General features: G+C 40.4%; 1 protein-coding gene across 3 annotated transcripts in view; it reads right to left on the bottom strand.

Annotated features, from left to right (window-relative positions):
* Positions 1–13,046, bottom strand: part of PLXDC2 (plexin domain containing 2) — a 266,176-nt gene that overhangs the window by 134,912 nt on the left and 118,218 nt on the right. For all 3 annotated transcript variants that reach the window (XM_014056257.2, XM_087712674.1, XM_087712673.1), the window contains exon 2: positions 3,272–3,483. In XM_014056257.2, the coding sequence (XP_013911732.1) occupies positions 3,272–3,483 (212 nt within the window). The remainder of the gene's footprint in view (positions 1–3,271; positions 3,484–13,046) is intronic.

Raw genomic sequence — 13,046 nt, 5'->3', positions numbered from 1 at the left:
GTATTTTACTCATACATTTTTTAAAAAAATAAACAATCCCTGGAAAATATGTCTTCAGGAATTTATAATCTAAAAGAGAACATACAGAAACCTTCATGGGAAAATAGGGCAGCATGATCAACATTTCGGCACAACTCAGGTGATAAACACTTTTTTGGAAGTGGCATCCACTATTTGAACCCATTGCCCCTCTTCCGGGGATATGCCTAAATATCTAAATAAGCAGATTTGACCTCCTGAGATTAGAAACACAATTCTATTTCTTCCTTACATAACTTATTCTTTTAAGAGCAATTCTATATTCTGCTCTATGTATATGTGAATGTATGCATGCATATTTATTCATATTTTATCTTTGGAGGTGTGCCTAGAGTTTTCTTGGCAATATTTTGGAAATCACTTGTCCTTGCTTTTGCTATGGCTGTGACAGACCCAAGGTCATCCAGGTGACTTTGTGCCTAAGATTGGACTATAATTCACAGTGCGCTGTTAACTAGCCAAGTGACATCAATGATTTCATGAAAACAGGCTCCATATATTGTCTACAACTATATGATTATCAAACAACAATACTTTTTGCATTTTCTATTTTTACTTTTTTGCTGAGAGGTTTTGAAAATCAAGATTATTAATGTGTCATAAATCATTAATATAATAATACATAAAAGACTTGAAATATACATTATTTTGGTATAATAAGAAATAGTTTATGATATATCTTAATCTTGTTTTCACTGAATTAACTAATGTTTAAAGTAGCTCTGCTTTCCAGTGTTCTGATGTTACATTGAATTCTGTTTATATAAATGAAAGCAGAATTTCGCAATTCGTTTCCTTTCTTTTCAAAAGAGGAAGAGGAAAGTTGTGAGAACTTTCACACCCAAAATTTTCTATTGCATATTCAGGAAGCATAGAACCTTGAGTGAAGGGGTTATATATGAACAACATCATAATCCAGAATTTGTTTGTTCTTACCTACATTTATGGATCATGGCGAGGCACAATTTCCTATCATTGTATATCTAATGTTAGGAAACATTTGGTCTGTATGCCAAACTGAACATATACAAAGCTAGTTTTCTAATTCAGATTAGAAAATAATTACAAATGATAATATTGCCTAATCTTAATTTGCTAAATGAGACAGGAAATTAAATTGGTAAATTTAAAATATAACCCGTGTTCTGAAAGATGGTAGAGCTACTTGTTAATATTTCGTAGAAGCCAATATAAAATGGTGTGTGTGTGTGTGTATGTGTGTGTGTGGATAGATAGATAGATAGATAGATATAGAATATTATTACTTATAATAATATTAATGAGGACCTGGATTGTTGTTGGGGGCAATATGCTGACTCTGTAAAACCGCTTAGAGAGGGCTGAAAGCCCTATGAAGCAGTATATAAGTCTAACTGCTATTGCTATTGCTATTACTTATTACATAACAATGTCTTCATATGTTTTCTTATTAATATTCACCAAAGGGTTGAATATAAGAATAACAATAAATTGATTAAAAATAAGAACATAACACAGTTACCCAAAAAATTCTAAAACATGATATTACATTTTTGGGAATATAACAGTAATAAATTATATGCTGTCCAGTTTCTAGCAGCAATCTCAATATGTGGATTGACAACTATTTAAAAGAAGAATGTATGTAGCTGAGAGTAACTGGACTTCTTGGTGCTCTCTGAGGCTGACTATTTGCTTGCAGATGTTTCATTACTCAACTAGGTAACATTATCAGTGCCTGAATTGCACTGTTGCAGCATTTTCATTGTCATGTGATCAAAATTCAGGCACTTGACAATTGGCATGTATTTACAACAGTTGCAGCATTCTACTGTACTGATCTGTAACTTTCCCAACTGGCTTGTGACAAGCAAAGTCAATGAAGGAAGATTTGCTTAACATCTACATGGTTTATTTGACAACTGTTGTAAAATGAGGTGCAAGTCATTTAACAAACACCTTCTTAGCAGTATACATTCTGGTCCCAAATCTGGTTCTAAGTTGACTATTCTAGATGGTTTTAGGTATAGCATTTACAGATAACTTGTTAAAATACAATGCAAAGTTTTGTGTATTGCAAATGGAATCAGAAATTAGTTCATGGAATTGTGTGAATTAACCAAACCATCACGGTGATAGGAAATTAATTTAGGTGTACAGAGCAGCAATTGCAATGACGAACAAATTATAATTGTGTTTTCTTGAAACTTTAAAACAAACCATCACATTTCATTAAGCAAATGTAATGTAATTCCTATTCTTTATAAGATTCTAATAATGAATGGAAACAAAAAAATAAAAAAAGAAAAGTAACCATTATAATGAAGCCAGGGAATGGAGAAGAGATACCAAAAATTTGAAATGGTTATCTTTTCATAGCGTTTCCAAATAATATTGCATTGTGTTGCATTATTCCAAAGAGTTGATTCTTGTGAATCTCATTTCATAGAAACATTAAATATGAGAAAGGAGAGCAGCTGAAATTAATTATGTCTTTGCAAAACTATTAATGAGCTTAAATCTGTAGGTAAACACTTGTTATTATAAAAATACATTTTTATTACGCACACGAGCATAACGCACATACACATTTCTACTTCAAGTTCAATTTGTTCTGGAATTACTAAGACATAACAGTTGGCATCCATGGATGTACAATAAGCATAATGGAAATGATTTAAACATTTGTGAGATTCTTTATTTTGGAGTTAAGCCTTCAAAAAAGGACAAAGCACCAGAACAAAGTGGATAGAATAATAAGACAGCAAACACTTGTTGGTGCACAGAAATTATTGTACATCTCAGTCAGAGTTTTTTGTAACTTGCACACATTAATGTGTCATTTCTGTCTCACTGGGCATATAGAAAGAAAATAGAATTCACAAAATGCATTAAGAGTTTGGTTTATGGATAAGGTCTCCCTCCTTTTCTCTATATATCTTTGTTTATGTTTGTTTGCACAGAGTTTGTTTGGCACAGGAATGAACTAACTTAATCAGATGAGATGAGAACATTGTTGTAATGAAAAGTTATACCCTTGGAGTTGCATTACCTACTGTCTATGCTTCCTTAAGATAGTATCTGATTGGGCCAGATCCCTGCTCTGGTATATGTTTTGAAATGCCTATACTTGCTGGCTGATAAACAGCTTTCTTTTATGGAAAGCTGTGAGAGGTTGATAATGAGGTTTTATATCATTGCTCACTGTACAGCTATCTGAAGTCAACAACATCAAAAAAGAATAGCCCACTACCTCAATTTGCGTAGTATTATCATGTGTGTCATCAGGAAGTAGATCTGTAAAACCTCCATGTTCTGAGGAGTCCTGTCCTATGCTGGCTCTGTTGGTGTCCACTGATTTGAGCAATTCCGAATGTCGTTTCCATCTGTGGCTATATCTGTAGGAGTCCATGTGCACTTTTTCCTCCACTCGAGGGAAGCTCTGAACCATTTCATAAAATGCACCTATCAGATAAAGAGATAAGATAGGATTCTTAATGAAGATAAAAAGAAGTCAAAGATATTTCGTTTTTCTTATTTTGGGAACCTGGAATCCTGCTAAGGGTTTCTGAAAGCCACTCATGGTGTTTTTCAGAATATGCTACTCCAGGGCTGTCAAATTTGTGGCTTGTGGGCCGGATGCGTCATGCCCTGGCCACGCCTATGCCTGGTTTAGCGAAGGGGAAAAAAGTCACGATACATCACATGACACCGTTATGACAATGTGAGTTTGACACCCTATGCTATTCCATTCATCTTCCTTCTCTAGTTTTCCAACCCTCCCTATTCATCCTGTCTTTAGTATTTCACAATCACTAGCATTCATTTTCCTGTCTATGAGAAGTATTCAATGAATGAAAATGTGCTGCACTTCAGATTTGAAGCTGAATAGATGATCTGAAGTGGAGATGAGTCAGTATATCCACAAAGAAGCTAAAGAAAATATATAGTGGAGCTTTGGAAGTTGACACAATATTGGCACCTCCTTAACTGAAATATATCTTTTCCTGGGCTCATGCAGCCTTTCTCCAACTCTTCCAAAAGGTTTAATAAGGTTCACCAGTCACCCTCTGCTCAGATTCAAAACACAACACCTCCAACTCCCACAGTTTTGAATAATGGCATAGTGGCTATATTAATATAACATGGCCTGTAGTTGATATTAGAACAGCTGATAAAATTCTAGTAGAATTCTTGATTTTTAGAATAAGAATGGCCAGCCTTTTGAGCTTGGGGACCTTAAAGACCGATGAATAAATAACACTGTAATATCACACCTGTGGGAGGAGGCAACATTTTCATTTTTCTTTTTTTCTAAAGATTGTGAAGAAGTTAACCAGCAGTCTTGAAAAATCTGAAAGAACTCTTTTGTCCCTTATATCATTCACGAATTGGAACCAATCTACTTAGGATGGGAACAATTTAGGATTTTAAAAGGGTTCCATTAATGAATTAAACATTGGAAAGGCTTAATGCACCCATTCAGATCCCACCTACTCCCACACACAAATAATCCAAAATTTCAGAATAGCTACATCTGAATGGAATTTGAGGTGTAGATTACAACTTATCTTCTCCAACTCAGAACTAACCAAACTGACAGACAATGGTTTCAGAGAGAATATAATCATGTCTAGCCAAGTATGACTATATTTTTCTGTAGGTCTTTTCTGATATCCAACCACAAAGTGTTACAACATAACCTGTGTTTCCTCTTTGTTGAGCCTGTTAATAGCCCTAACACAGCTCACCGTAGTGCATACACTTATGACATTTACTACAAAACTACACATTTTGGTCACATACATTTTTTCTTATGTTCTTTAATTTGATGCATTCCTAGAGAAGACAGATTTATGAACTTTATCATATCCCAGCTCAAATATAAATGAACTTGGTCAAAGTCATCCCAAAGTGAACTCAATTTTCTCCATACCTATGTGATTTTGACTGGTGTAATAGATGGATGTGTGTAAGAATTAATGAACAATATTTCATCATAGATCTGGGTGGGATTATATTTTATGACAAAATGCAAATTAAACTTAATAGTGAATAAACAAACTTTTAGAGCAATCCATGTCAGAAATATTTAATGAAAACAAACAAAGCCAAGCTAAATTAAAAGAAATATTCAACAATTATCGTAGATAAGACTACAAGGACTGAATGCATTACTGGAAGTTCCACAATCTGGGTGTATAAAATAATATACCAGCAAATCCACTGATCATTCAACACTCAAAATAATGTGTTATTTGCATTAAATTCTTTAAAAATATTTTTCACCTGAAAATACTTAACTGCAGGAAATGAAAATATTTAATTGTAAGAAAACTTAGTACAGAATGATTTGGACTAGTATGCAGGGAAAGTATAGGTGCCTTTATGTACAAACAAACTCCACAACTTGTAAGAAGAAAAGACCCCTCCCTGAACTACAAATTCTGCACTTCTTTCTTTCTTTCTTTGAAGAAAGTGCAGCAAATGACCTTTCCTGTTGGAAAGACCTTAGCCTTGTAGGGAAATTAACAAAGGACCTGCCAGAGTTAATAGAGAATATCTTCAAATCCAGCATTCAATTAGCACAGCAATGTCATTCAACTTCATTGGAAACAGCGAAGACATTAACGAATAATTCAGTCATAAGGGAAATACACTGACTAATTAAAACTTGCCTAGCACCTTATATGGGCTGAGCCAGTGCTTTTATAATACTGCAAGCATTAGGTCAAACATGTACATCATCAGTGTCTTCCCATCACATGAGGAAATACATCATGAAGTTGTTACGGCAAATATATCAGGGCAGTGTCTTGAGAAAAAGAAAGATTAGAAACAAGGGGTACATAATGAATATGTAATTAAGCCTGCTTTTTTGCTCTAATGATTTCAGCAGCTGTCCTTGAGAGGTTTGTATGAAATTAGGAAAGAAAATGATTAGGTGGCAATTTTATTCACCGCTTAGGTTGAATTTGAATTAAGACTGAAGCCCTTCATTACACAAAGAGAAAGAGAATGAGTGAAGAAGCAGTTCTGATCACTTCTTACTATTTTGAGACCAGTCAGAATTAATGAATGAGTTGTTGCATGCATTCTGGACCACTTATGCTTGCTGTTGATCACTCCAGGTCTTTGCAGTCATCGCAATCAATGAGAAGTACTATAGCAAGAATGCACGTATTATAATTCACTCAGTCCAGGAAGCCTTGAAAAGAATATTTTAACAGAGGGGCTGAGGTGAATGGAAAGAAACTGCTATTAAAAAAATATAATAGCTATTGGCAAGGCCTTATTGAGCCTCAAAGGCATTTGTACCAAGTCACTTCCTGCTAAAACTAAAATAGGAATAGAAAACACATAGGGTCAAAGAAAGTGAAATAAACTTTAACTAGAAAAGAGATGATTAATTTGTTTTCCAGAGTCATTCTTCCCAAAGCTTGGGTTTCTTCCATTTAGTTACCATTATTGTGATTTTTTTAATGGTGCTTTCTTCCATGCTGCTTACTTTATCCTGCTGTTTTTATAGTTTATGGCTTCAAATTACTTTTTTGTTACTCTGTACGGTATTTACTGTACTGTATTTCTATTTTTAAATCAAAATTTAATTTATTTTACATTACCTATTAAACAAATAATTATATATACATACACACACACACACACACACACACACAAATACACACATAAATACATAAATAAATAAATAAATAAATACATACATACATACATACATACATACATACATACATACATACATACGTCAATTTGTAATTTTTTATTCTCTATTTAAGGACTAACATGAGAGATAAAGAATTGACAATTCTCACAACTGGGAATAAAGAATGGGATCTCTCTTAATTTGTTCAAGAACAATCTTGAGGTGGAAGGACCAATTAATGACACAATATTATTTAGACTGTTTAAAGCAAAAAGAAGATAAATGTAACTGTGTTTTTAGGTTTTAACTGTTGTGATACTGTCTCTTTGTTTATTTATTTTCTATAGCCACCCATCTTAGTTAATGACTCTGAGTGGTGAGTTTAATTCACGCTCAGAGTCAATTGGATTGAGATGGGTATTATAGAAACTAAATAAATAAAAATAAAATAGATGCTCATATACACAAGAAGGAAATCAAATCGATAACGACTAGCTTAGTGAATAGTTTGATTAATCATCCGGCTCTGGTTTCTACCTTTCTAATGCAACTGGGAAAGATACACAAACGGTAGCAAAAATGATCAGGGTCTGGGTCAGTAGTTGTGCAGGAAGAATATATAACTTTCAAGATTTTAAATGTAGTTACAAAATGACATAAGGAATGAATGCAACAGATGTACCAGTTGATGCCAAGGTGCCAAGAAAATAATAAGAAATTCTTCACTATTCAAAATAATTAAGTGTGTTTTAGGGAGGGGAGCGAGCTAGAGCGAGAGATAAGGGATCAGAAGAATATAGAACATGTGTGTTGATTAAATTTTAGATTTATTGGTCTGCTTCTTTTTATTACCTTCTAGAACATAGACTTGCTACAGTTTCATTTGAAGAACTCCATATAAATGACAATAAAAGCAAGGAGAGGGTGCTTACTATCAAGAATGATAATTCACTACCCAGGTGGAACTCATCTCACAAAAGTCAATAATTTCTTGCTGGTTTGCTCTTACATCGATAGAATTAATCACAAAATGTATAAAAGGCAAACAGAGCATCACAGTGGAAAAAATAAAATCTACTCCAAATCAGCTATGCTTCCTGGATACATTCATATACTTTTCTCAGCAGTAATATGAAAACAGTTTGCATTGTTATAGGATGTTTTTCAATTTCACAATCTAGCCTATTGCCCTGGTATTCCTTGGTTACTTTCCATTTAAGTCCTGTGCTAAGCAGGTGTAACTTCCTGTTGAGGCAGAAATGCTGAAAGCTGTATTTAGTTTTTAAAATCCAATAATCTGATAAGCAAGGTTACACAGATCATCCTTTGAAAATGTTTTTCTGCAAATAAGACAGGCAGCATTTTTTCAGAAGGTGAAAATTCTGACATCAATAAAAAATATTTACATAATTCTGTGAGGCCCTCCAGGGTTCTATTTTCAGCCACGATGACGTCCTGCAACTCTCTAACAAAAACGGAACTCAGGGAGTCTGTACAAGGCTCTCCTAGGTTCCATTTTTGGCTGCAACAGTCTCCTGAAGCCCTGTGGCAATGAAAATGGAGCCTGTGAGGGCCGCATGCGGCTCTGCCAGACTCCGTTTTCACTGGCAGAGGACTGCAGTTTTTCCAACATGGCAAAAACAGAGCCATGATGAGTGATGTCGAGCTGGCCATGCCCATCCTGTCCATGTCTCCCTGGCTCTCCGAGGTCAAATGCAGCCCTCAATGAAATTGAACTTGACACCCCTGGTGTAGAGGTTAAGGCACCACATAGAAACCAGGAGAACATGAGTTCCAGTCCTGCTGAGGCATAAAGCCAGCTAGGTGACCTTGGCAGAGATACTCTTTCATAGTACTAGGAAAAAGACAATGACAAACCACTTCTGAAACCTTGCCAAGAAAACTACAGAGATTGTCCAGACAGTCACCAGGCACCAACTGTGAATTGAAGGTGTAAAAAATAAAAATAAAATATTGCATGGTATACTTTTATCTTGGCAAATTTTTCCAAATGCTGTCTTTATGGGAGGAAGCACAAGACAATGAAAAATAAATTATTACAGATTTCTTTGTATCCAGTGGGTACTTGGCTTAAGTTCTATTTCTATAAAGATTGCTTTTTAAATTAAAGGAAAATGCTTCACTAGTGTAGGAAACGTGATGACTACAAAGACATTGATAAAGCTGGTGGAGAAATAGAGGGCTTTGACTTATTAATCAAAACTTGGCAAGGTTAGCTATTAAATGCTTTTCTACTTCTTAAAATTGAAAAAGGAGCAGCAAAATCATGATATCAAATTTTGTAGGACTGTACTTAAACAGCTAGGATTTTTTACAGAAGTCGTTGCTTCCTCTTGTTTAGCCTGATAGCTTCCAGAAAGCCACTGGTTTTTTGAATCAAAACATAATGCACAATTGTCTGGAAATCATGTTCCACTTTTAATAGGTTCCTTGGATGTTTTCAATGAGAGAAATATTGTTTTAATTATATGGGGTATGTAAATTATTTTTTATCAACTTACTGTTTTCTAAGTCAATATTGTTTCCCAAAATAACAAAAAAGACCATTGGGCTTACCGGAAGGGTCCTTCTCTGTGCACCGCGGGAGAGTCCAAGCAGTGGGTTATTTCAGTCTGGTTGCACTGGAAGCTGAGGAAGACTTTTCCTTGGCCACGCCTCCTGGCGTGACCTATCCCCAGAAATTTGAGATAATTTGACCATGAGGATGCAGCTGAAAAACGACCGATAAGTAGCACCGTGTTGACATGACGACTTTGTATCCCTGGACGGACCAGGGCGGGTTGGACACTCCCGCGGTGCACAGAGAAGGACCCTTCAGGTAAGCCCAATGGTCTTTCTCCTGTGCACCGCTTGGAGAGTCCAAGCAGTGGGACATACCCAAGTTAATGCCCATCTGGGCGGATAGAAGCAGAGTCCTGGGATACGACAGAAGTCACTGCTTGTAGGATCCACCTGCCAAAAGCCATCTCAGCGGAGGCAAATGTGTCCAGTCTATAATGTCTAACAAACAGTGATGGTGTGGACCACGCGGCCACCCTGCAGATTTCCTCGATCGGGGCTTGCGTGGCCCAAGCTGCTGAGGTAGCAGCACTGCGAATTGAGTGGGCAGTTATATGTTGAGGCACCGCCCTTGACTGGAGCTCATACGCAGATGTGATACAGGCCCTGAGCCATCTGCCAACAGCAGAAGAAGACACCTTCTTACCCAAAGACCCAGGCTGGAAAGAGATGAAGAGGGCCTCGGATCTCCGGAACTCTGAGGTGCGATGGATATAGATCTTCAGGGCTAGCCGCACATCAAGCTTGTGCCACTTGCATTCACTCAGATGGGAAGGACGAGGGCAAAAGTTCGGCAACACAATCTCCTGCGCCCTATGATACCAGGTGTTGACCTTAGTAAGAAAGGTCGGATCAAGATGTAAAATGACCCTGTCAAGGTGGACGATACATAAGTCCTGACGAACCGACAGGGCCGCCAACTCCCATATCCAGCAGGCGGAGGTAATGATGATGAGAAAAAATGTTTTCAGAGAAAGATGTCTGAGAGAAGCTGTTTGTAGAGGTTTGAAGGGTGGTACAATGAGAGCCTGCAGAACAACTGAAAGTTGCCATGTAGGGTAGCGGTGGACCGTGGGGGGACGGATGTTAGATGCGCCCTTGAGAAAACAGCGCACCCTGGGAATCCTGCTGAACGGAAGGAAAGGATCCCCGGACCAGATGTGGATAAGGCCGCCACCTGACGATGGAGCGTGGCTGGAGTGAGACCCCGCTCAAGACCCCCTTGCAAGAAGTCCAGCACCTGAGATACTGGCACAGTGACCGGGTCGAGCCGTAAGTCCTCGCACCACTGGGTGAAGGTAGCCCAAATTGAGTCGTAGATTCTCGCTGTTGAGGGATGCCGAACCGCTTGAATGGTACTGACAATGCCATCTGACAGACCTTCAGCCTTCAGCAGGTCCCCTTCAAGTGCCAGACGACCAACTGAAGCCACTGGGGCTCTGGATGGACAATGGTCCCCTGGCTGAGGGAGACCCGATCCGGGGGAATCCGCTATGGCGGGGACACCGACAGGCTGACTAGGTTGGCAAATCATGATCTTTGAGGCCAATGGGGCGCCACGAGTAGCACTTCCGCCCTCTCCTCTATGATCTTGAGTAGAAGACATGGAAGAAGAGGAAGAGGAGGAAACACGAAGAGGAGGCCCTGGGGCCAGCTGCAGCGAAAGACGTCCATTCCCTCTGCTCCCGGAGCATGGAAGCGGGAAAAGAAGCATGGTAGTTGAGCATTGGCTTTGGTTGCAAAGAGGTCGACCTGTGGATGTCCGAATCTGCGGGACAGTTGATGGAACAGAGCAGGATCCAGCAGCCATTCCGCGGAGTAGATGGTGGTCCTGCTCAGCCAGTCCACCTGAGTATTGTCCATGCCGGAGATATGGTCGGAGCGGATCGACTTCAGGTGCCGCTCCGCCCAGAGTCCCAAGGCCTCTGCCTCCGTCATCAGTCTTTTGGACCTGGTGCCGCCCTGGCGGTTGATGTGCACCTTTGTGGCCACATTGTCCATCATCAATAAGACGTGGCAGTGACGTATGTGCTGATGGAAGTGACGAAGGGCCAACCTCGCAGCTCGCAGCTCCAGAAAGTTGATGCTGCAACACAACTCCGCTGGGGACAATCTGCCCTGAACCACGAGATGTCCCACGTGCGCCCCCCAGCCGGCGAGACTGGCATCGGTGGTAATGACCAGCCGGTTGGGCTCCTTGAACAGGTGTCCCTTGAGGAGTGTGGGAGATGTCCACCACCGGAGGGACCTCTTTACAGACTGGGGCACGGGAATCCGCCTTGGCAAGTTGCTCCTGTTGGCTCTCTGGTGAGATAGGAGAAGCCACTGCAGGGCTCTGGAGTGGAGGTGAGCCCAGGGCATGATCAACAGGCAGGAGATCATCTTCCCCAACAGCTGGGAGAGGAGGACAATCGGAACCTGCCTTGCTTGCAGAACTGTGTGGGTCATGGACCTGAGGGCCTCTAACCTGTCTTGGGAGAGGAATACCCTGCAGGAGATGGTGTCTATCACTACCCCCAGATGATTGATCTTGGTTGTAGGGGTAAGGTGACTCTTTTCTAAATTCATGAGAACCCGTGGTGTCTGAGGGTCCTCATGGTAATCTGAAGGTTCCGCAAGGCCTGCTGCCTGGATGAAGACTGGATGATGATGTCATCCAGGTAGCATTGGAGCCTTATGGGCCTGCGATGGAGATGGGCTGCCACTACTGCCAGGACCTTGGTGAAGGTCCTGGGGGCTGAGGAGAGACCGAATGGGAGGGCCCTGTATTAGAAGTGGCGGCCCGCATAAAAGAAGCACAGGAACTTCCGGTGTCAGGGGTGAATTGGAATGTGTAGGTAAGCCTCCCGCAGATCGATGGAGGTGAGGAGGTCTCCCTGGCGGATCCCCGCCAGGATGGACTGGAGGGACTGCATCTTGAACCTCCGGTAGGCGATATGACTGTTGAGGTTCTTGAGGTCCAAGGTGCCCCCCCCCCCGAGTTATTCGGGACCAGAAAGAGGATGGAGTAAAATCCACTCCCTTCCTGGTCTGGGGGCAACTGCTCGATGGCATTGATCTCCAGGAGGTGGAGACCTCCTGGTTCATCTGCTCCCTCTTGATGGGACATGAGGGGATAGGGCACCTGATAAAGTTCCTGGGAGGGGGAGATAGGAATTCCAGGGACAAACCCTCCCGGACTATCTGCAGAAGCATCGTGAGCCATCTGGGCCCAATGGGAGGCAAACAGTTGAAGTCGACCCCCAATGGGCGCCGTGCTCAGGAAGTCACTTTGATTTCCAGAAGGGCCTGTTGGAGGCACCTCCGCGATTAAATTTGCGGAAACCAAACTGCTGTCTGCCTCTGTCTCAAAAGGAAGACCTGTCCTGAGCCCTCTCTCCCTGCTGCCCTGCCAACCTATTAGGGGGGTAGAAGTAAGTGGAGGTAGATGGTTCTGAGGGCCGAAAGGACTGCCTCCTCACATATGGGGTAGACTTGCGGTCCTGCTTCTTAGATGTCGAAGGAAGGACTTTCCTCTTGTCCTTCAACTCAATAAGGAAAGGGTCCAAGACTTCCCCGAATAACTTAGACCCCTTAAAGGGGACTTAAGCCAATTTCTATTTGTGCTTCTGGTCCACTTGCCAATGTCGGAGCCAGAGCAAATGGTGAGACGTGACATTCGCAGCTAGAGCCCTAGAGGCGAATTTGGTGGCATTGAGAGCAGCGTCCGCCGCATATGGGAAACCGCAATAAGTTTGGTCACGTCCTGATGGAGCCGTGCGTCCCATGCAGGAATCTTGTTCAAGAT

This window comes from Thamnophis sirtalis, unplaced genomic scaffold (genome assembly GCF_051295495.1).
Source record: "Thamnophis sirtalis isolate CommonGarterSnake01/CBP01778 unplaced genomic scaffold, rThaSir2_p1.2 scaffold_4, whole genome shotgun sequence".
Taxonomy (NCBI): domain Eukaryota; kingdom Metazoa; phylum Chordata; class Lepidosauria; order Squamata; family Natricidae; genus Thamnophis; species Thamnophis sirtalis.
Note: the sequence above shows the minus strand (reverse complement) of the source record. Positions and strands in the feature narration are given on the sequence as shown.